The sequence below is a fragment of the Oryctolagus cuniculus genome, chromosome 2 (assembly GCF_051225735.1).
Source record: "Oryctolagus cuniculus isolate XC-2025 breed Fujian yellow rabbit chromosome 2, ASM5122573v1, whole genome shotgun sequence".
Classification (NCBI taxonomy): domain Eukaryota; kingdom Metazoa; phylum Chordata; class Mammalia; order Lagomorpha; family Leporidae; genus Oryctolagus; species Oryctolagus cuniculus.
In genome coordinates, this window is record NC_142868.1 from 67,803,208 (window position 1) to 67,826,814 (window position 23,607).

The 23,607-nt window shown below is 38.6% G+C and overlaps 2 protein-coding genes across 26 annotated transcripts in view; one reads left to right on the forward strand and one right to left on the reverse strand.

Annotated features, from left to right (window-relative positions):
• The window catches only part of LOC127482619 (centromere protein U), a 131,554-nt gene that overhangs the window by 96,093 nt on the left and 11,854 nt on the right, over positions 1–23,607 (reverse strand). The gene's annotated exons all lie outside the window — the stretch shown is intronic.
• The window catches only part of LOC149127798 (anoctamin-5-like), an 85,129-nt gene that overhangs the window by 37,164 nt on the left and 24,358 nt on the right, over positions 1–23,607 (forward strand). For 8 of the 18 annotated variants that reach the window (XR_016229011.1, XR_016229016.1, XM_089325630.1 and 5 more), the window contains 2 exons: positions 4,257–4,325; positions 12,089–12,373. Coding sequence is in view for 7 of the 18 variants with exons in the window: in XM_089325630.1 (XP_089181756.1) it covers positions 4,257–4,325; positions 12,089–12,373 (354 nt within the window). In the remaining 11 variants the exon portion in view is untranslated. Of the gene's footprint in view, positions 1–4,256; positions 4,326–10,397; positions 10,627–12,088; positions 22,905–23,607 lie in introns of those variants that run through there. The other 10 variants (XR_016229010.1, XR_016229012.1, XR_016229020.1 and 7 more) reach the window with 5 other exon arrangements.

The following is a 23,607-nucleotide window of genomic DNA, read 5'->3' on the forward strand; positions in this document are numbered from 1 at the left end:
GCTGTGCAGAAGCTGTTTACTTCTCTCCCAGCGCCATATTGTGGGAGAGCAGATGCATAGAATAAGTCTTAATTCCAGTAACTTAGTCCAGTCCGGATTGCTCCCCACAGGTTTTTCATAAATTGCTTTGATTGTATTGAGGAATGTTATTTCTATACCCAATTTGCTTAGAGTTTTCATCATGAAAGGAAATTGTATTTTGTCAAATGCTTACTCTGCATCTGTTGAGATAATCATGTGGGGTTTTTCTTTTTCAGCAGTTTGTTAATGTGGTGTATCACATTGATTGATTTGCGAATGTTGAATCATCCCCGCATACCAGGGATAAATCCCATTTGGTCTGGGTGGGTGATCTTTTCATGTGTTGTTGGATTTGATTGGCTAGAATTTTGTTGAGGATTTTTGTGTCTACGTTTATCAGGGAAATTGGTTTGTAATTCTCTTTCTCGGTTGCGTCTTTTTCAGGTTTATGAATGAAGGTGATGTTGGCTTTGTAGAAAGAATTTGGGAGGATTCCCTCTCTTTCAGTTGTTCTGAATAACTTGAGAGGAATTGGAATTTGTTCTTCTTAAATGTCTGGTAGAATTCAGCATTGAAGCCATCCAGTCCTGGGCTTTTCTTTGTTTGCCTGTGTTATGGGTCTATTTAGGTTTTCTATGTCTTTATGGCTCAATTTAGGTAGATTGTATGTGTCCATGAATCTATTTCTTCTTGGCATATAGCTCTTTGTAATAATTTTTGATGATTCTTTTTATTTCTTTGGTGTCTATTGTTACATTTCCTTTTTAATCTCTAATTTTACTGATTTTGTTCTTCTCTGTCGTCTTTTTGGTTAATTAGGCCACTGGTGTGTCACTTTTGTTTATTTTTCAAAAAACCAGCTCTTCCTTTTGCTGATCTTTTGTTATGTTTTTTTTTTTGGATTCAATTTTGTTGATTTCTTCTCTAATTTTAATTATTTCTTTTCTCCTAGTAGTTTTGGGCTTGGTTTATTCTTGTTTTTCTAGATCCTTGAGATGCATGAATAGCTCATTTATTTGGTGCTTTTGCAATTTTTTTAAAGATTTATATTATTTAATTGAAAAGTTTCAGAGAGGTAGAGACAGGAGAGAGGTCTTCTATCCGCTGGTTCAATCCTCAGATGGCAGCAACTGCCAGAGCTGCACTGATCCAAAACCAGGAGCCAGGAGCTTCTTCCAGGTCTCCCATGTGGGTACAGGGGCCCAAGTATTTGGGCCATCCTCCACTGCTTTTCCAGGCCATAGCAGAGAGTTGTATCAGAAGATGAGCAGTTGGGTCTTGAACTGGCATCCATATGGGATGTTGGCGCTTCAGGCCAGGACTTTAACTGACTGAGCAACAGCACTGACCTCCAATTTCTTGCTGTTGACACCTATTGCTATAAACATTCTTCTTTTCACTGCTTTTGCTGTATCATGGAAGTTTTGATATGTTTTGTTGTCATCTGCATTCGTTTCCAGAAATTTTTTTATTTTTTTTTTATGTCTTCTATGACCCACTTCTCATTCAGGAGCATGTTTTTCAGTCTCCATGCATTTGCATATGCTCTAGAAATTCCTGAGTTGCTGATTTCCAACCTCATTCCATTGTGGTCCAATAAGATTCATGGTATGATTCAGTTTTTGAATTTGCTGAAACTTGCTTATGGCCTAGTATATGGTCAATCCTAGAGAAAGATCCATGCACTGCTGAGAAGAATGTGTATTCTGGAATTGTAGGGTGAAAAGTTCTGTAGTTATCTGTTAGTTCCATTTGGTCTATAGTTAGATTAATTCTGCTGTGTTCTTGTTGATTTTCCATCTGGTTGATCTGTCCATTGCTGAAAGTGGAGCTTTGCAGTCCTCCAATACTATTGTATTTGAGTATAAGTCTCCCTTTAAATCTCTTAATATTTCTTTTAATTGGCCAGGTTCCCTGTAATTAGGTGCATACACGTTTATAATAGTTACATCTCCCTGTTGATTTGATCCCTTAAACATTATATAATACCCTTCTTTGACTCTTTTAGCAGTTTTTCTGTTAAAGTTAATATTTTTCTGATATTAAGATGGCTATACCAGCTCTTTTTTGGTTTCTTTTGGCAAGGAATATCTTCTTTCATCCTTTCACTTTCAGTCTGCATATATCTTTGTTGGTGAGATATGTTTCTTATAGGCAGAAAATACATGGGTTTTATTTTTTAATCCAGTCAGCCAGTCTGGTCTTTTTTAAAATTTTATTATTATTATTATTATTTGAAAGACAGAGTTAGACAGTGAGAGAGAGAGACAGAGAGAAAGGTCTTCCTTTTCCTTTGGTTCACCCCCAAATGGCCGCTATGGCTGCACGTTGTGCCGATTTGAAGCCAGGAGCCAGGTGCTCCTCCTGGTCTTCCATGTGGGTGCAGGGACCCAAGCCCTTGGGCCATCCTCCACTGTACTCCCGGGCCACAGCAGAGAGCTGAACTGGAAGAGGAGCAACAGGGACAGATCCAGCACCCCGACTGGGACTAGAACCCGGTGTGCTGGCGCCGCAGGCGGAGGATTAGCCTAGTGAATTGCAGTGCTGGCAAGTCTAGTCTTTTGACTATGGAGTTGAGGCCGTTTACAATCAAGGGGAGTATTGATAAGTAATGACTTTGCCCTGCTATTTTTCCAAAAATATTCCTAATTTTTACTTTGAACTTCCTTTGATCTTTTACTGAGAGATTTTATTCCTTTACCTTCTTTTGTAGTGATGACCATGTTTCTGTGTGCAGCACATCAGTAAGCATCTTTTGTAGGGCTAGATGGGTGATGACAAATTCTTTCCATTTCATTTTTTGTTTTAAAAGATTTATTGATTTATTTGAAAACCAGAGTAACACAGAGATAGGAGAGACAGAGAGAGGTCTACCATCAGCTTGTTCATTTCCAATTGGCCACAACAGGCGGAACTGTGATGATCCGAGGCCAGGAGCCAGGAGCTTCTTCCAGGTCTCCCATGTGGGTGCAGGGGCCCAAGCACTTGGGCCATCTTCTGCTGCTTTCCCAGGCATAGCAGAGAGCTGGATCAGAAGTGGAGCAACTGGGTCTGGAAACAATGTCCGGGATGCCAGCACTGCAGGCGGCTGCTACACCACAGAGCTGTCCCCTCAATTTCTATTTGTTATGGAAATTCTTTATTTCACATTCATTCATAAATGAGAGCTTTGCAGGGTATAATATTCTGGGATGACAGTTTTTTCTTTTTCTGTTAATCTTGGACTATATCTTACCACTCTCTCCTAGCCTGTAGTGTTTCTGATGAGAAGTCTGCTGTGAGTCTAATTGGAGATCCCCTGAAAGTAATCTGGCATTTCTCTCATGCACATTTTAGAATCTTCTCTTTATGTCATTTGGACTTGGGTAGCTTCTATTTCTTTCCCAGGCCATAGCAGAGAGCTGGATCAGAAGAGGAGCAGCTGGGACAAGAACCGGCACCCACATGGGATGCCATTGCTGCAGGCCAGGGCTTTAACCTGCTGTGTCACAGCGCAGGCCCTGATACAGGCCTATATTGTACAGTGTTCAATATCTACCCTCATTTTGGTGAAAACATTCAAAATCCTCTCTCCTAGCTTTTTAAAAAACATATTATACATACTCAAGACATGCCTATTTGAAGATTAGTGTTTGAAGATACTGTAATTAAGTATTTTAAAATTTTACTGTGTATTTTGTTATACTTTACTCACAGTTCAAGCAAAAATATTGATGATCAGTGAATTGTTTTTAAGTCTACATGATTATGTGAACTAATGACCTATAGTTTAATTTGATTTTTCTCTGTGTGAAGCCATTCTATCCTTCAAGATTAAAAAGTCATATTGACATTTTGGCTTAAAGTTGAATTAAATATATAATTTATTTGCAGAGTATTGAACTTTGTAATACTGAGTCATCCCAAATAACAGCATGATATATTTGTCTTATTGTAAAGCTTTTATTTAAAAAGCAGTATTTTATTCAGTAAAGTTTTTATATGTCTTCCATTAAAAGTTCTGCTGCATATTTCCCAGAGATTATAGGATATATTGGATTTTTATGATTATTGGGAATTATTGTACAGATGGAAAACAGTACATGACATTAAGTTTGACGTAATACACGGAGGCCTTTTTAAAATAACTGGGGTGGGACACAGAACACTTAGAAGTTTGGCCATCGTGTACCAAGTCTCTCATTGAACAAATAAGAATAAAAGTATTCTGCATAATTCTGTTTGTTTTGCTAAAGGAAAGAAGAAAAGAATTTGAGCAAAATCTCCGAAAATCAGGTCTTGAATTGGAAATTGAAGACAAGAGGGTAAGTTTCAATATATATTTATACCTGAATCTTATTTTGTAAAATTTTTATTTATTTAAATATTGTTTGAGATAGAGCACTCTTATCCGCAATGAAGCCAGATAATCCAGACCACAATCCAGGCCAGACTCACACCATGGTCTTCCTCTGGCTATATCAACACAGTCCAAGTCTTCCACATAAGTGGCAAGTGGGATCTCACTCACAGAGATCTTTCATTTAGGGTGGTGGTTGTTGTTGTGTTGTGTTTTTTTTTTTTTTTTTTTTTTTTTGCCAGAGTGTCTTGCCTTTCCATGCCTGAGAAACTCTGATGGGTTTCTTAGCCAGATCCAAATGCCTTAAGGGCTGATTCTGAGGCCAGAATGCTGTTTAGGACACCTTTCATTCTATGATTCTGCTGTGTAGCCTGCTTCCCATGTTGGATCGTTTTCTCCTTTTTAATTCTATCAGTATTCGCAGACACTGGTCTTGTTTATGTGATCCTTTGACACTTAATCCTATCATTATGATCAATTATGAACTTAAACTGATTACTTTGACTAGTGAGATGGCATTGGTACATGCCAGCTTGATGGGATTGAGTTGGAATCCCCTGGCATGTTTCTAGCTCTACCATTAGGAGTAAGTCTGAGAGAGCATGTGCCGAACTGTACTGGTCGTCCCTCTCTCAGTCCCACTCTTATATTTAACAGGGGCCACTTTTCAGTTAAATTTAAACACCTAAGAATAATTATGTGTTAATCAAAGAGTTCAACCAATAATATTAATTAGAAAAACATACTAAAAGGGATAGAGTATTAAGTTGTTCCTCGACAGTTAGGACAAGGGCTGATCAAGTCATTGTTTCTCATAGTGTCCATTTCCCTTCTACAGGTTTCCTTTTAGGTGCTCAGTTAGTTGTCACAGATCAGGGAGAACCTATGATATATGTCCCTTTGGGACTGGCTTAATTCACTCAGCATGATGTTTTCCAAATTCCACCATCTTGTTGCAAATGACTGGATTTCATTTTTTTAGTGCTCTTTAGTATTCTATAGAGCACATATCCCATAATTTCTTTATCTAGTCTTCTGTTGATGGGCATTTAGGTTGATTCCAGGTCTTAGCTATTGTGAATTGAGTTACAATAAACATTGAGGTGAAGACAGCTCTTTTATTTGCCAATTTAATTTCCTTTGGGTAAATTCCAAGGAGTGGGATGGCTGGATCATGTGGAAGGGCTATATTCAGGTTTCTGAGAAATCTCCAAACTGACTCACATAGTGGCTTTACCAGTTTGCATTCCCACCAACAGTGGGTTAGTGTCCCTTTTTCCCCACATCCTCGCCAGCACCTGTTGTTTCTTGATTTCTATATTTAAGCCATTCTAACTGGGGTGAGGTGAACTTGTGGTTTTGATTTGCATTTCCCTGATTGCTAGTGATCCTGAATATTTTTTATGTGTCTGTTGGACATTTGGATTTCCTCTTTTGAAAAATGTCTAGCGCAGTTCTGGCTGTTGCCTCTTCCAGCCAATTTGGGAGTAAACAATCGGAAGGAATTCCTCTCTCTCTCTCTGCCTCTCCTCTCTCTGTGTAACTCTCACTCTCAAATAAAAAATAAATAAATTTATATAAAAAAAGAAATGTCTATTTAGGTCCTGGTCCAATCTCTTAAGTGGATTGTTAGTTTTTTTTTGTTGTGGAGTTTCTTGATCTCTTTTTAGATTCTGTTATTAATCCTTTATCAGTTGCATAGTTTGCACATATTTTTTCCCACTCTGTCCATTGCCTTTTCACATTGCTGACTATTTCTTTTGCGGTACAGAAACTTCTCAATTTGATGTAATCCCAGTTGTTAATTCTGGCTTTGACAGCCTGTGCCTCTGGGGTCTTTTCCAAGAAGTCTTTTCCTGTGCCTTTATCTTGTAGGGTTTCTCAATGTTCTCTAATAATTTGATGATATCGGATCGTAGAATTAGCTCTTTAATCCATGTTGAGTGTATTTTTGTGTAAGGTGTAAGGTAGGGGTCTTGCTTCAGCGTACTTTGGATCCCCTAAAGGATCATATCATCGGTAAAGAAGCATAGTTTGAATTCTTCCTTTCCAACTTGTATCCCTTTAATTTCTTTTTCTTGCCTAATGGCGCTGGCTAAAACTTCCAGAACTATATTGAATAGCAGTGGTGAGAGTGGGCATCCCTGTCTGGTACCAGATCTCAGTGGAAAGCTTCCAACTTTTCCCCATTCAGTAGTATGCTGGCCATGATTTTTTCATAAATTGCATTGATTGCATTGAGGATTGTTCCTTCTATACCCAGTTTGCTTAGAGTTTTCATCATGAAAGGGTGTTGAATTTTCTCAGATGCTTTCTCTGCATCTATTGAAATAATCATATTGTTTTTCTTCTGCAGTCTGTTAATGTGGTGTATCACATTGATTGATTTGCAAACATTGAACCATCCCTGCATACCAGGGATAAATCCCACTTGGTCTGGGTGGATGATCTTTCTGATGTGTTGTTGCATTGTATTGGTCAGAATTTTATTGAGGATTTTGCGTCTATGTTCATCAGGGAAATTGGTCTGTAATTATCCTTCTCTGCTGCATCCTTTTCAAGTTTAGGTTAAGGTGATGCTCATAAAAAGCATTTTGGAGGATTCCCTCTCTTTCAGTTGTTCTGAATAGTTAGAGAAGAATTGGAATTAGTTCTCCTTTAAATGTCTGGCAGAATTCAGCATTGAAGCCTCTGGTCCTGGGCTTTTCTTTGTTGAGAGGTACCTTTAAAATTATTTTTTTTTAGCAGGCAGAGTTAGACAGTGAGAGAGAGAGAGACAGAAAGAAAGGTCTTCTTTCCATTGGTTCACCCCTGAAATGGCAGCTACGGCTGGTCACTGCGGCTGGCTCACTGCTTGATCGAAGACAGGAGCCTGGTGCTTCCTCTTCATCTCCCATATGGGTACATGGCCCATGCACTTGGGCTGTGCTCCACTGCCTTCCAGGGCTAGAGGAGAGCTGGACTGGAAGAGAAGCAACTGGGACAGAATCCGGTGCCCCAACCTGGACTAGAACCTGGGGTGCAGGCGCTGCAGGCAGAGGACTAGCCAAATGAGCTGCGGCGCAGGCCAGGATGGCCTTTATTACTGATTCAATTTCTGTCTCAATTGTGGGTCTGTTTAGGTTGTCTTCATAGTTCAATTTAGGTATGTTGTATTTGTCCAGTAATCTAACATATCTGATAGATTTCCCTGTTTGCTGGCATACAACTCTTTGTAGTAATTTCTGGTGTTTGTTGTTACAGTCCCTTTTTCATATTTGATTTTATTTATTTGGTACTTCTCTCTCCTTTTTTTTAATTAGTTGTGTCCATGGAGTGTCAACTGTTTATTTTTTCAAAAAACTCACTCTTCATTTGGCTGATCTTTTGTAATGTTTTTTTTTCATACTCAATTCTGTTGATTTCTTCTGTAATTGTAATTATTTCTCTTCTCCCACTAGTTTTGCGTCTGGTTTGCTGCAGCTTTTCTAGATCCTTGAGATGCATTGATAGCTCATTTATTTGGTGCCTTTCCAGTTTTTTGATATAGGCACCTATTGCTATAAACTTTCCTCTTAACACTGCTTTTGCTGTATCCCGTAAGTTTTGATATGTTGTGTTGTTATCTTCATTTGCTTCCAGAAAGTTTTTGATTTCTCTTTTGATTTCTTCTGTGACCTGTTCTTCATTCAGGAGCATATTGTTCGGTCTCCATGTGTTTGCATATGCTCTAAGGATTCCTGAGTTGCTAAGTTCCAGCTTCATTCCATTGTCCTCTAAGAAAACTGCATGGTATGATTTCGATTCTTTGGAATTAGCTGAGACTTGCTTTATGGCCTAGTCAATCCTAGAGTAGGTTCCATGTACTGCTGAGAAGAATGTGTATTCTTCAAGTGTAGATATCTGTTAGATCCATTTAGGCTATAGTGTCAATTAAATCTGCTGTTTCCTTGCTGATTTTCTGTTTAGTTGATCTGTCCTTAGCTGAAAGTGGAGTATTGAAGTCCCCCAATGATATTGTATTGGAGTCTAAGTCTCCCTTTAAGGTCCTTAGCATATCTTTTAAATAACCGGTGCCCTATTATTATGTCCATACAGGTTTATAATAGTTACATCTTCCTGTTGAATTGATCCTTTAATCATTATATAGTGCCCTTCTTTGTCTCTCTTAACAGTGTTAGTGTTACAATTTATTTTTTCTGATATTAATATGGCCATACCAGCTCTTTTTTGGTTTCTGTTGGCGTGGAATATCTTTTTCCACCCTTTGACTTTCAGTCTGCATGCACTTTTCTAGGAAAGATGTATTTCTTGTAGGCAAAAAATAGATGGGTTTTGTTCCTTAATCCATTCATCCAGTCTGTGTCTTTTAACTGGAGAGTTGAGGCCATTTATATCCAATGCGACTATTGATAAGTAGTGACTTTTCCCTGCCACTTTTCCAAATGTATTTCTAATATATGCTTTGAACTTGTGATCTTTTACTGAGAGATTTTCTTCCTTTACCTTCTTTCATGTGATGACCATGTTTCTGTGTGTAACACATCTTTAAGCATCTTTTGCAGGGCTGGATGAGTGGTGACAAATTCTTTCAATTTCTGTTTGCTATGAAAGGTCTTTATTTCACCTTCATTCACAAATGAGAGCTTTGCAGGATATAATATTCTGGCAGTTTTTTTCTCTTAGTACTTGGGCTATGTCTCACCATTCCCTCCTGTCCTGTAGGGTTTGATAAGTCTGCTGTGAGTCTCATTGGAGATCCTCTGAGAGTAATTTCTCTCTTGTACATTTTAGAATCTTTTCTTTATGTTTCATTGTGGTGAGTTTGATTACAATGTGTCATGGCGAGGATCTCTTCTGGTCATGTTTAATGGGAGTTCTGTGTGCTCCCTGTACTTGGATGTCTTTTTATTTCTCCAAAGACGGGAATTTTTCTGCTTGTATCTCTCTAAAAAGGCCTTCTACTCCTTTCTCTCTCTCCATGCCTTCAGAACGTCTAAAACCTGAATGTTGGGTTTTTTAATAGTATCCTGTAGATTCCCAACCATATTTTTTAGATTTCTAATTTCCTCTTCTTTTCTTTGGTTTGACTGTATGCTTTCCTGTGCTCTGTCTTCTAAGTCCGATATTCTCTCTTCTGCCACACTGATTCTGTTTTTAAGGTTCTCAACTGTGTTTTTTATTTGTTCTATTGAATTCCTCATTCCATTTTGATTCCTCCTTAAGATTTCATTTTCATAAGAGAGATTTTCTTTCATGTCCCGCATGGATTTCAGTATTTCATGCATTTGTGTTTTTTTAATGATTCTTTTTATTTATTTATTTATTTGACAGATAGAATGAGACAGTGAGAGATACAGAGAGAAAGGTCTTCCTTCCATTGGTTCACCCCCCAAATGTCTGCCGTGAACAGAGCTACACAGATCTGAAGTCAGGAGCCAGGTACTTCTTCCTGGTCTCCGACACAGGTGCAGGCACCTAAGCACTTGGGCCATCCTCCACTGCTTTCCAGGGCCACAGCAGAGAGTTGGCATGGAAGAGGAGCAACAGAGACTAGAAGCCAGCACCCTTATGTGATGCTGGCACCACAGGCAGAGGATTAACCAAGTGAGCCACGGTGCAGGCCCTCATGCATTTGTTTTTGATTACTTCTATATATTCTTATCATAAATTTTTTTGAGTTCTATTTCTTTCATTTCTTCTATCTCATTGTCTTCATAATCTTGTATTAATTATCATGTTCTTTTGGGAGCGTCATGTTGTCTTCCTTGTTCTTGTCCCCTCAGTTGTTGCATTTGTTGTTTGCCATTTGTGGAGATACTTGTTATTTTCTTTTTTTTTTTCCACTGTGGCTACTTTTTTCATTTTATTATGACTCTTAAGATAAAAAGGGGACTGTCTGCTTTCAGTGACTCTCTAGAGTCTTGTGGTGGGTTTGGCCAGAGAGCTCTTCTCTTCAGTTCTTCAGGGTTAAGGGTGTGCTTAAGGTGACAAACCCAGGTTGGGTGTGATAAATCAATCTCTCTCTCTCTCTCTCTCTCTCTCTGTTTTTAATCAGAAGGGAAGTAATTCCACTCAGCTGAGCTCTTCTTCTCGATGGCGATCAGTGCCTGAGCACTAGCCCCAATGGGAATAATATTCGTCTGCTCTGTACCAAGGATCACACAAAGGATCTCTGCAGTCCTCAGTGTAAGCTCAGATCCTCCTGCAGTGTCTCTCACTGAGTAGCCAAGGCCGCTCGAGTTTGTGGCGTCTCCCACTGAGAGTACTCACATCTCAGCCACACTGTGAGTTCTCTCACACACTCTCATTTTTTTTTTCCTTTTTTCACAGTCCCAGTTCATGAGCTCCACTCATTCACTAGGTCTTGGTCTCCAGATTTCTGAGGTATCTCCATGCTGTCTTTCACAGTGGTTACAACCAGTTTACATTCCCACCAATGGTGGACCAAGATATCTTTTTCCCCACATCCTCACCAGCTTTTTTCATTTGTTAATTTCTGTTTCATGGCCATTCTAACTGGAGTGAGGCTAAACCTTATTGTGGTTTTGATTTGCATTTCCTCGATGGCTAGTGATCCTGAGCATTTTCTCAAGTGTTTATTGGCCATGTGAATTTCCTCTGTTGAAAAATGCCTATCAAAGTCTTTGGCCCATTTCTTAAATGGATTGTTTGTTTTATTTTGTTTTAAATTTCTTGAGCTCTTTATAGATTCTGGATATTAACCCTTTATTAGTTGTGTAGTTTGCAAATATCTTCTCACATTCTGTTGGTTGCCTCTTCACTTTGCCGAGTGTTTCTTTTGCATTGTATAAGCTTCTTGATGGAATCCCATTTGTCAATTTTGGCTTTGATTGGCTGTGCTGTGAGGTCTTTTCCAAGAAGTCTTGCATATCCCAATGTCTTGCAGAGTTTCTCTAATGTTCATTAATGAGTTGATTGTATTGAGTTGTAGATTTAGTTCTTTGATCAATTTTAAGTGGTATCCTGTCACAGCCAGTTGATATACATACACACAAAGGCTTCCATGGCTTCGGCTGGAGCCCAAAATGTCACTTCCCTTTTCCAGCTGGGTGCTGACCACTTTTGTAGAGAAGATGGGATAAGATAAATGTGCCCCTTTTACTTCTGCTGGGTCTGCAAGTACCTTAGGTCTCCAGGCCAGACTCACACCATGCTCGTCTTCTGGCTATATCAATACAGGTTATCGCAGTTTGGTCTCACCTCCATCTCTAAGCTGCTACCCCACTCTGACTCTTGGCTGCTTAGTGTGTTGTGTCCATTTTCATGCTGTGTGCCTGCAGCTTCCACATAGGCCCATGGCATTCCTCTTCCCTCTGTAGAAACTCCATTTTTGTGTTCTCTGATTCTCCCATTACAGCACACTTCCTACGCTATTTTTTGTTTGTTTGTTTTGCTATTGATCCCTATCCTAGCACAGCACATTGTTCCCTTCTGCCACCTTGGAGTCTCATGAATTTCTCTTTCTCTCTCTTTCTGTTTCTCCTTCATACATACACACACACATGCACACATATACATATATATTATATGTACCTATGCCCTTGTTTATGTAAGCATACGTTTTGAGAATTTGGTTTCCTAAAAGTTTTGCTGAAAAAATTTCAATTAACTGAAAATACTTGTACATGTTTGAGATTTTGTAAAATTTTATTTCTTTTCCTCAATCATCTCAATAACAAATATTTCAGGAAGCTTTGTGTTCTTTTTCCTCTTTTTACAATGCAGGACTCTGAAGATGGAAGGACTTACTTTGTCAAGATCCATGCTCCTTGGGAGGTATTAGTTACTTATGCTGAAGTATTGGGAATCAAAATGCCTATTAAGGAGAGTGATGTTCCCCAAAATGAGGACACTCCATTGACCTATATGCTTTCGGCTGTGAAACTTCCAGCGAGTGTGAAGTATCCTCATCCTGAATATTTCGCTGCCCAGTTCAGCAGACATCGTCAAGAGCTCTTCCTCATTGATGATCCATCAACTTTCTTTCCATCCTCGGCAAGAAACAGAATTGTAGGTAGAGAAACCTTCGGGCACATTCCTTCAAATGTTGTGTGTGTGCCTTTGTGTCCTTGTGTACAGGTGTGTGTATAATACAATGTCTGCAAGGTGTTCCTTTGTAGAATATGAGCACTTCATGGTGTTGGGTGAGTTTGAAAGTTTGTTTGGACCCTAAAACCCATTATCATCCCTACCTCTCAAATTGTTTTTTTTTAAAAAATGAGTGGTTGACAGTGTGGATATAGTAAAGATACAGGGTTCATGCAATACTCAGAAAAGCACCTAATTTTGAGAAGCAGAAGACATTTATTTTGTACATTTTTAATGAAATAGTTCTATAATCATAGAGGTTACTTGTAAAATTCAGTATACAGTAAGGACGGTTTCAATCATTCCCAATAAAATGGGAATAACTAAATTTTTATATGTGGATAGAATTTGTGAAACCTGAGAAATCTTTTCCCCTCTTTTAAAACCATTTTCAGTCTTTGAATCATTATTTCCTCTACATTTGTAGTCCTAGAATGTTTAACTTTCCCATTAGAACCTTGCCTCCTAAAGAATCATGGTTTCTGTGTGGCCATTTCTTTGTGTTTTGTGTTTAGACAGGAATAATATCTATTTCATTGATTACCCTGAAAATTAAATAATTCAAAAAATTGAAGGAGTTAAATTGTGCCAGGCATATAATAAGTGTTCAGTAAGTGTGAGATACTATCATTCTAATTGCTCTGACTTTAGATGAAAACTTTAGATTCTGTATTGCTTTTACACTTTCTATCTACTGCTTATTAATATAGTCACTATGGGTCAGCGGTCATAGACCCCTTTCTCTTCCTGAGCAAGTTAAGAGGCAAGATTATATTTTTCCCACATCTAAAATAAATATTTTTAAAATTCACTGGCAGGAGTACTAAAAATATAATTCCTAGAACATAGGCTTTTATTATAATATAAATGCACAAATGAAAAATACTGTCCCATTGCTTTCTAGGATTAAAAAGCAAAAGAAAAAAAAAACCTACAAGACAACCTTTAGGAAATAAAGAGCATATGACAGGGAACCAGAGAAGTTGTTTTGAGTCACAATCCTGCTACTTTCTAAATAAGATAATTTCTCTTGAAATAAACAAAATAATGTGGGTATTACTATGGAATCCAAATGAAAGCATGTATGTGAAGCACTCTGCAAATTTTAAGGTATTTTGGAGATACTTGGTACATTAAAAAGTTGCTAATACAAAGCAAGAAATTAGGAATTTGCTCAGTATTAGAAATGTCAGTATTTGTTTACTTTTACTTACTCTTTGTAAACAGTCAAATACCTTAGGGTAATTAGCAGCAAAGCACAATAATTTCTCCTCCTTCATGGTGGAGTGATAAAAATCTTGCTCTGTTGAGGAAGTTATTTTACAGATTTGCATATTAAAAGCCCCTTCTTTCCTACCCTCCTCCCAAACACTGTAGTATATGTATGTACAAATCAAATAGTATTACAAGAACATCTCACATCAGGATAGAATTTCATACTTTTCAGAGCATCTTCAGAGCCATCATGACACTGGAAGCTCACAGTATATACTATATATTTTACTTTTACATATGTGAGCATGTATGTCTGCATATCAAACATATAGATGCATATATGAAAGATATTTTGTGTCACATCTTTTGTTGTGGACAAAGTCCAGACTTTCAAATATGAACCAAGCTCTAGATTTATCCAGCTGTAAAGAGGGAAAAAGCTCATGCTTTCAGTAGGAGACTAAAATTTAACATATGGCCAAGAAATTTGTATATAAAAGAGGAACAGTAAAACACATCTGATCACTTGAATAACAAGACTCTGGACAGAGAACTGGTTCTTAGTTCACACTGAAGCTGAAGTTTCAGTCCACCTATAATGAAATATTTTCCATTGCACTAATAATGCCTTACATGTATTCATGTCATTATCTTTTCAGTCTAAATAGTATTTCACAGTTTGACATTTTATGAGTGCACTCCTTCCAATATAGATGCTTTTTGATAGTTTTTTAAATTATTTTCAATTTGGGGCTTTTAACATATTCTAATTCATACATCCAAATATCTACAAATCATCTTATATGTTCTTATGACAAGCACTGTATTTGCACTGCCTAAAGCCAAACTTTTTAGCTCTTCTCTCTTGACTGTCACCATCAAAAAATAGACAAAAACCATCTCTTTTTCCCTCTCTCCCATCCTCTTTCAATCTGTGTCCATGCCTGTGTCTGTATCTGTATCTGTGTCTCTGTCTTTATCTCTGTCTCTGTCTCTCTTCATTCAGCACTTCCATTAAAGCATCAGAAAGAAACCTAAGATTTCTTTACACTACCAATTTGTCTCAGCCATGTTCAATCCATCAGTAGCTTCTATTAATGTAAATATCTAAATCCTAAATATCTCTTGAATCCATATTCTTTCAGTTCCATCCCCACTATTAGCAAATTTTCCAAAAACTTATAGCCATCATTAAAGAGATCTACCACAATGTTTTTTTAATGAGTCTCCATACCGATTTTTTGCTACCTCTAATATATGTGAATGACATATGCAAAACCTTCAAACCTCTTCTTTTTTTTTCCTTTCTTCTTTTCTTCTTCCTTCCTTTTTCTCTTTCCCTCCCCTCCTTCCTCCTTTCCTTCCATCTCTCTTTCTCTCTCTCCTTCTTTATTTCTTTTGTAAGATTTATCTATTTGAAAGGTATATTTTCAAAGACAGTGAAGAGAGAAGAGAAGAGAGATCTGTCCACTGGTTTACTCCCCAGATGCCACAATACCTGGGATTGGGCCATGTTAAAGTCAGGAGAAAAGGAACTCCATCCATGTTTCCTACATGGGTGCAGGGACCCAAGAATTTGGACCGTATTCCACTGCTTTCCCAGACACATTAGCAAGGAGCTGGACTGGAAGTGGAGTAAGCCAGGAGTCAAACCCATGCTCTTAGGAGAAGCTGACATTGTTAACCAGTGGCCTAACATGCTGTGCTGCAACACTGGCCCCAGCATCAATACTTCTTTTACAGTATAGATCAGTGTTTTTAATGTGGCTGAGAACTACATGATTTCCTTCAGAGGAATTACAATATACATAGGTATATAATTTGTATGCATATGCTGATTTTATTTCCTTATGGTAAATTCCCAGGAATGGGATGGCGGTGTCATGGTAAGGCTATATTCAATTTTTTTAAAAGATTATTTATTTGAGAGGTAGAGTTATAGACAGTGAGAGGGAGAGACAGAGAGAAAGGTCTTCCATCTGCTGGTTCACTCCACAGATGGCCGCAACTCCTGGACGTAGGCCCATCAGGAGCCAGGAGCTTCCACATCTCCCATGTGGGTGCAGGGACCCAAGCCCTTGGGCCATCTTCTGCTGCTTTCCCAGGCCATAGCAGAGAGCTGGATGGGAAGAGGAGCAGCTGGGACTAGAATCAATGCCCACGTGGGATGCTGGCACTGCAGACAGAGGATTAACCTACCTTGCCACAGTGCCAGCCCCAATATATTCAGATTTCTGAGGTATCTCCATACTGTCTTCCACAGTGGATGTACCAGCTTACATTCCCACTGACAGTGGATTAGGATATCTTTTCCCCTACATCCTCACCATTATTTATTCTTTGTTGATTTCTGTATGAAATCCATTCTAACTGGGGTGAGGTGAAACCTCATTGTGCTTTTGATTGCATTTCCCTGATGGTTAGTGATCCTGAGAATTTTTTCAAGTGATAGTTGGCCATTTGAATTGCCTCTTCTGAAAAATGCCTGATAAAATCATTTGCCCATTTTTAAATTGGATGGTTTGTTTTATTGCTCTTGAGTTTCTTGGGCTCTTTTTAGATTCTGTGTATTAATCATATATCAGTTGCCTAGTTTGTAAATATTTTCTTCCATTCTGTTGGTTGCCTCTTTGCTTTGCTGCGTGTGTGTTTTACAGTCCAGAAAATTTTCAATTTGATATAATCCCATTTGTCAATTTTGGCATTGATGCCTGTGCTTCTGGGGCCTTTTCCAAGAAGTCTTTGCCTATGCCAGTGTCTTGCACAGTTTACCCAATTGTCTCTAATAATTTGATGGTATTGGGTCATAAATTTAGCCTTTGAGCCATTTTGAGTGGATTTTTGTATAAGGTGTAACGTAGGGGTCTTGTTTCATACTTCTGGATTTGGAGATCCACTTTTCCCAGCACCATTTGTTAGAGAGACTGTTCTTGTTCCAGGGATTGATTTTAGCTCTTTTGTCAAAGGTAAGTTGGTAGTAGATGCATGGATTGATTGCTGGAGTTTCTATTCTGTTCCACTGGTCTACATGTCTATTTTTTTGCCAGTAACAGACTATTTTGATTATAACTGCCCTGTAGTATGTCTTGAAATCTGGTATTCAGATGCCTCAGCTTTGTTTTTGTTGTATAAGATTGCTTTAGTTATTCAAGGTCTCCTCTGTTTCCATATGAATTTCAGGATTGTTTTTTCTAGATCTGAAAAGAATGTCCTTGGTATTTTGATCGAGATCACATTGAATCTGTAAATTGCTTTCAGTAGTATGGAATTCTTTTAAAAAATATTTTTTCATTTTATTTGAAATGCAGAGTTACAGAGAGACAGAGGCAGAGGGGGGAGGGAGAGGGGGGTCCTCCATCCACCAGTTCTCTCCTCAGACAACCCCAGTAGTATGTATATTTTAATGATATTGATTCTTCCAGCCCATGAACATGGAAGATTTTTCCACTTTTTGGTGTCTTCTATTTCTTTCTTTAATGCATTATAATTTTCATCATAGAAAGCTTTGATGCCCTTGGTTAAATTTATTCTAAGGTTTTCAATTTTTTTTTTGTAGCTATTGTGACTGGGATTATTTTAGAGGTTCTTTCTCAGCTATGGCATTGTCTGTATAGAAAAACTATTGATTTTTGTGTGTTAATTTTATATCCTGCCACTTTACCAAATTCTTATGAGTTCCAATAGTCTCTTAGTTGTTTCTTTTGGATCCCATATATATGGAATCATGTCATCTGTAAATAGCGATCATTTGACTTCCTCCTTCCCAATTTATTTCCCTTTGCTTTCTTTTTCTTGTCTAATGGCTCTGGCTAAAACTTCCAGGACTATATCGAATAGCAGTGGTGAGAGTGGGCATCCTTATCTGGTTCCAGATCTTAGTTGATATGCTTCCAACATTTTCCCACTCAGTTAGATGCTGGCCATAGGTTTGACATAAATTTCCATGATTGTGTTGAGGAATGATCATTCTATCCCCAATTTGCTTATGGTTTTCATCATGAAAGGATGTTGTATTTTATCAGATGTTTCTCTGCATCTGTTGAGATAATCATATGGTTTTTGTTCTTCAGTTTGTTAAGGTGATGTATCACATTGATTGATTTGTGAAGACTGAATCATCCCTGTGTACCAGAGATAAATATCATTTGATCCAGTGAGTGATATTTTTGATGTGCTATTGGATTCGATTGGCTAAGATTTTGTTGAGGATTTTTGCATCTATGTTCATTAGGGAAATTCATCTATAGTTTTCTTTTTCTGTTGTATCTTTTTCAGGTTTAGAAATTAAGGTGATGCTGGCTTCATAGAAGGAGTTTGGGAGGTTCCCCCCTTCAATTGTTTTGAATGACTTAAGAACTGAAATTAGTTCTTTTTTTAAATATCTGGTAGAATTCAGCAGTGAATCCATCCAGTTCTTAACCTCTCTTTGTTGGGAGTGTCTTTATCACTGATTCATTTTCCATCTTGGTTATTGGGCTTTTTATGTCTTATGTGTCTTCATGACTCAATTTTGGTAGCATCTATGTGTCCATTGTTTTTCTCCTAATTTTCCTAATTTGTTAGCATGAAGCTCTTTGTAGTAATTCCTGATGATTCTTTTTATTTCTGTGGTACCTGTTGTTACATTTTTTTATCTCTGCTTTTATTGATTTGGATCTTCTCCCTCTTTTTTTTGTTATTTGGGCAAATGGTTTATCCATCTTGTTTATATTTTCAAAAAACAGGTCTTTGTTTTGCTGATCTTTTGTATTTTTTTTTAATTTTTTCCCTAATTTTAATCATTTCTTAAGTCCTACTAGTGTTGGGTTTGATTTTCTGTTGTTTTTCTACTTACTTGAGATGCATTGATAGCTCATTTATTTGATGCCTTTCCAATTTCTTGATGTAGGTACCAACTGGTATAAACTTTCCTCTTAAGACTACTTTTGCTGTATCCCATAAGTTTTGATATGTTTCCAAAATTTTTTAATTCTCTTTTTATTTCTTCTATGACCCACTGTTCATTCAGGAGTATCTTGTTCAGTTTCCATGTGTTTGCATATGTTCCACAGATTCTTGAGTTGCTGATCTCCATCTTCATTCCATTGTGGTCAGAGAAGATACATGATATGATTTTGAATTTTTTGAATTTGCTGAGACTTGCTTTATGGCCTAGAATGTGATAAATGGTAGAGAAAGTGTTTCATGCACTGGTGAAAAGAATGTGCATTCTGCAGCTATAGGATGCAAAGTTCTGTAGGTATCTATGAGGTCCATTTGGACTATAGTATCAATAACTCTGTTGTTTCCTTGCTGAAAATTTGTCTGATTTGTCACTGCTGAAAGTGGGATATTCAAATCCCCCAATACTGTTATATTGAAGGCTATGTCTCCCTTTAAATACCTTAACATTTTTTTATAGCCAGGTGCACTGTAATTAGGTGCATATAAATTTATTATAGTCACATCTTCCTATTAAATTGGCAATTAATCATTACCTAGTACCCTTCTTAGTCTCTTTGAACAGTTTTTGTGTTAAAGTCTATTTTGTATTATGTTAGGATGGCTAAACCAGGTCTTCTTTAGTTTCAGTTAGCATGGAATATCTTTTTCCATCCTTCAACTTTCAGTCTGTGTGTATCTTTGTTGGTGAGATGTGTTTCTTGTAGGCAACAAATAGATAGATCTTGTTTATTCATTCTTTCAGCCAGTCTGTATCATTTACTGGAAAGTTGAGGCCATTTACATGAAAGATGACTATTTTTTTAAAGATTTATTTATTTATTTGAAAGGCAGAGTTACACAGAAAGAGAAGGAGAGGTAGAGAGAGTCTTCCATCCACTGTTTCACTCCCCAGTTGGCTGCCTTGGCCAGAGCTGCAGTGATCTAAAGCCAGGAGCTAGGAGCTTCTTCCAGGTCTCCCATGCAGGTACAGGGGCCCAAGGACTTTGTATCTTCTACTGCTTTCCCAGGCCACAGCAGAGCACTGGATTGAAAGTTGAGCTTTGAGCTGCTGAGACTTAAACTGGCACTCATATGGGATGCCGGCACTGCAGGAGGCAGCTTTACCTGCTACGCCACAGCTCCAGCCCCGATCAAGGTGACTATTGATAATTAACAATTTGTCCCTGCCATTTGTGCATTAATATTCCTATTGTTTACTTTGGATTTCCTTTGTACCTTTACTTGGAGATTTTCTGCCTTCACATTCTTTAATATTGATGATCATATTTCTGTGTTTGCGTATAGCACATCCTTAAACATCTTTTGTAAGGCTGGAAGAATGGTGACAAATTCTTTTTTTTAAGATTTACTTATTTGAAAGTCAGAGGAACACTGAGAGAAAAGGAGAGACAGAGACAGAGGTCTTCCAAACCGCTGGTTCTCTTCCCAATTGGCCACAACAACCGGAGCTGCGCTAATCTGAAGCCAGGAGCCAGGATTTTCTTCCGGGTCTCCCACGTGGGTGCAGGGGCCCAAGGACTTGAGCCAGTTTGTACTGCTTTCCTGGGCCATAACAGAGAGCTGGATAGGAAGTGGAGCATCCTGTACTCAAACTGGCACCCATGTTGAATGCTGACACTGTGGGTGGCGGTTTTGTCTACTATGCCGCAGTGCCAACCCCAACAAATTCTTTCAATTTCTGTTTGTGGTAAAGAGTCTTTATTTACCCTTTATTCAAAAATCAGAACTTTGCTGGCTATAGTATTCTGGGTTGGCAGGTTTTTTTTTTTTTCCCTGTTAAACTTGCAAACTTGCACTATATCTCACCATTATCTCCTAGCCTATAGGGTTTCTGATAAGAAGTCCGGAGCCAGGAGCTTCTTTCCAGGTCTCCCACATGGGGAACAAGTTCCCCGGGAGTTTGGGCCATCTTCCACTACTTTACCTGGTGCATTAGCAGGGGAGTGGAATGGAAGTGAAGCAGCCAGGACTTGAACCAGAGCTCACTTGGGATGCTGGCACCACCAGCTGCGGCTTAACCTGCTATGCTACAGCACTGGCCCTGATCATTTCCTTTGGTACAGATGTTTCTAATTTTAATGTAATTCATGTAAATAAGTCTTTGTTTTATGAGTAATATTCTTGATCTTTACCTGCCACCAAGGTCCTGCAGTTTATTTCCTGTGTTATCTTCCAGACGTTGCACTATTTTATTTTTCACATAGATTATTATCTTCCTGGATTTAATTTTGGTGCAAGGTACAATATAGAAGTCAGTTGTTTTCCCATATATATAGTCAGTGACCTTCACCAATTATTGAAAACATTCAATTATTAAATAAACTTTTTTTTTAAAAAAAGGAAAATATTATTTGAAAAGCAGAGTTATAGAGAGGCAGAGAGAGAGAGATCTTCCATCTGCTGGTTCTCTCCCCAAATGGCTGCAATTGCCAGAGCTGAGCTGATCTGAAGCCAGGAGCCAGGAGCTTCCTCCAGGTCTCCCACATGGGTGCAGGGGCCCACAGACTTGGGCCATCTTCCACTGCTTTCCCAGGTGCATTAGCAGGAAGGTGGATCAGAAATGGAGTAGTCAAGACTTGAAACAATGCCCATATGAGATGCTGGCACTGCAAGCTGGGTCTTTAACTCACTGCCCCACAGTGCTGTCCCCTGTTAATATTTTCTTTCAGTGGCACCCTTGTCACAACTTAATTATGTATATATATATATGTATATATATATATGTATTTTTACTTCTAGACTCAACCCTGATGCTTTGATTTCTTTGTCTAATTTTGTGTCACTTCTGACAATATTGAACTTTACCTGAGCTCTGTAGCCCAGAAACACAGGGACAGAGGAATCCTGCATGCTTCTCTTTCTCAGAAATAGTTTATTGCAAAGAACAATTCTTCCCCAGATGACTTAGATAATACTCACCTTGCCAGTTTGACTTGAGAGCACTAATTGCCACATATTCATCCTAAATGCACCTGCTAATTGAAGTGTCTATCTGTTATTTAAATACCTTTATAAAAAATTAGACTTCTTATACTTCTGTGCTAAGAGCCAGGTACCCAGGCAAAACTTCTGCAGAGCCTGGGAGATTGGGCTGCTTTCTTCATTGCTTAACTTCCAATGAAATGGCTCCAAAAGAACTTAAGGAAAAACTTTGATTTTTAAAGCAGGTGAGAATCCTATTTACTTTTTAAATAGTATTTTATATAGGTACATATATTACACGTACACACATTTGTATGAATCTGAAAAGGATAGAAAAGAGTTTGTCACTACAATTTCTCTAATGGAAATGCTTCAAGGAAAGTGAGGTAGGGGAAATATCTTTCCCACACTTACCCTTACAATCTCACCTTTTTGTTATTTCAGACACACTCCCTCCAAATTTCCATTTGTGTTACAGAGGTGTTTAGCTGAAATATTTATCTGAATCGAACCATCAAAAGCAAGTATTTATTAACTGACTTGATCAATTTAATTAAGCTTGTCTCCTCCCACAAGAACCTGAACTTTGAACCTTCAGCCACCCAAAGTGGCATGCAGAATAGCTGCTCCTTAGCTTTCCTTACTTTGCCCTATAAAATAAATAATACTCCAAAGAAAGATAGTCCCTGAAGCTTATTTTCTTTTTCCTATAAAAGAAGAGCTATTGATCTGGCACTGTGGTATAGTGAGTTAAGCAACCACTTCGAATACCTGGCATCTCATATCTGGGTACTAGTTGGAGTCCCAGCTGCTCCTCTCCTGAACCTGGTTCCTGTTAATGTGCCTGGGAAGGTAGCAGATGGTGGTACAAGTACTTAGGCCCCTGCCACCCCTGCGAGGAGACCAGGATGGAGTTGCTGGCTCTTCTCTTTGGCCTGGTCCAATCCAGTGGCTGCTACAGCCATTTAGGAAGTGAACCTGAAGAAAGAAGATCTTTGTCCTTTTCTCTGTTGCTGTGCCTTTCTAATAAATAAATCTTTGAAAAAGGAAAGAAGGGAGGAAGGAAGGAAGCCTGTTTCCACCTGACCCCTCAAATGTTTGCATCTGATCAGAACATTCTTATTCCAATAGTCTGCTGCCCCTTGTTGCAGTTTCCTTTTGAATAATTTCTATCTTTGGTAAGTCCAGTTTTGTTTTCATTTAACAATACCCATGCCTTACTTGCTATCATGGCTTTAAAATACATGTTAATATCTGGTTCAGTAAATTTTTCCAGTTTGTCAATGCAGAGTTTTTATTTTGGTGAACTTTTCCCAAGGAAATTATTCAAAGTAAATAAAATAGTTCATATTTATCACATTATCTATCAAAACTGAAATGCATAAATTGTGATTGATTTAAAAAGTAGACTAAGTTTCCCTTAAAACAAATGACCAGATAATGATTCAAGGACAACCACCATACCACTCAACAGGCCTTAAATGATAAAATTTAAGAGAGAGAAATAAATGCTAAAAAGACTAGATTCAAGCCGGTGCTGCGGCCGGCGCACCACACTGATCCGATGGCAGGAGCCAGGTACTTCTCCTGGTCTCCCATGCAGGTGCAGGGCCCAAGTACTTGGACCATCCTCCACTGCATTCCTGGGCCATAGCAGAGAGCTGGCCTGGAAGAGGGGCAACCGGGACAGAATCCGGCACCCTGACTGGGACTAGAACCCGGTGTGCCGGCTCCGCTAGGTGGAGGATTAGCCTGTTGAGCTGAGGCGCCAGCTTCCCACTACCTTTTGAAGATATGTGTGTATGTGTGCATATATGTAGACAGACAGACATAGCATGGGGCAAGACAAACTGACCATCTTCCCCCACCCCTCCCCCAATCCCTTGAGATAATCTCCCTCCTCCAATACGTGTTTATTCTGGTCTGCGCTGGGCCACACATGGAAAGGGAACCTCGTCTGACTTGCGTCCTCACTGAGGAGGCTAACATTCCTCCACGTCCCCATCTCACGCCCACTCCAGGGTCTGCCTCGGGAAGTGCTGCAAGGCTGGGGTGCAGTCAGGCACCAAGGCCCT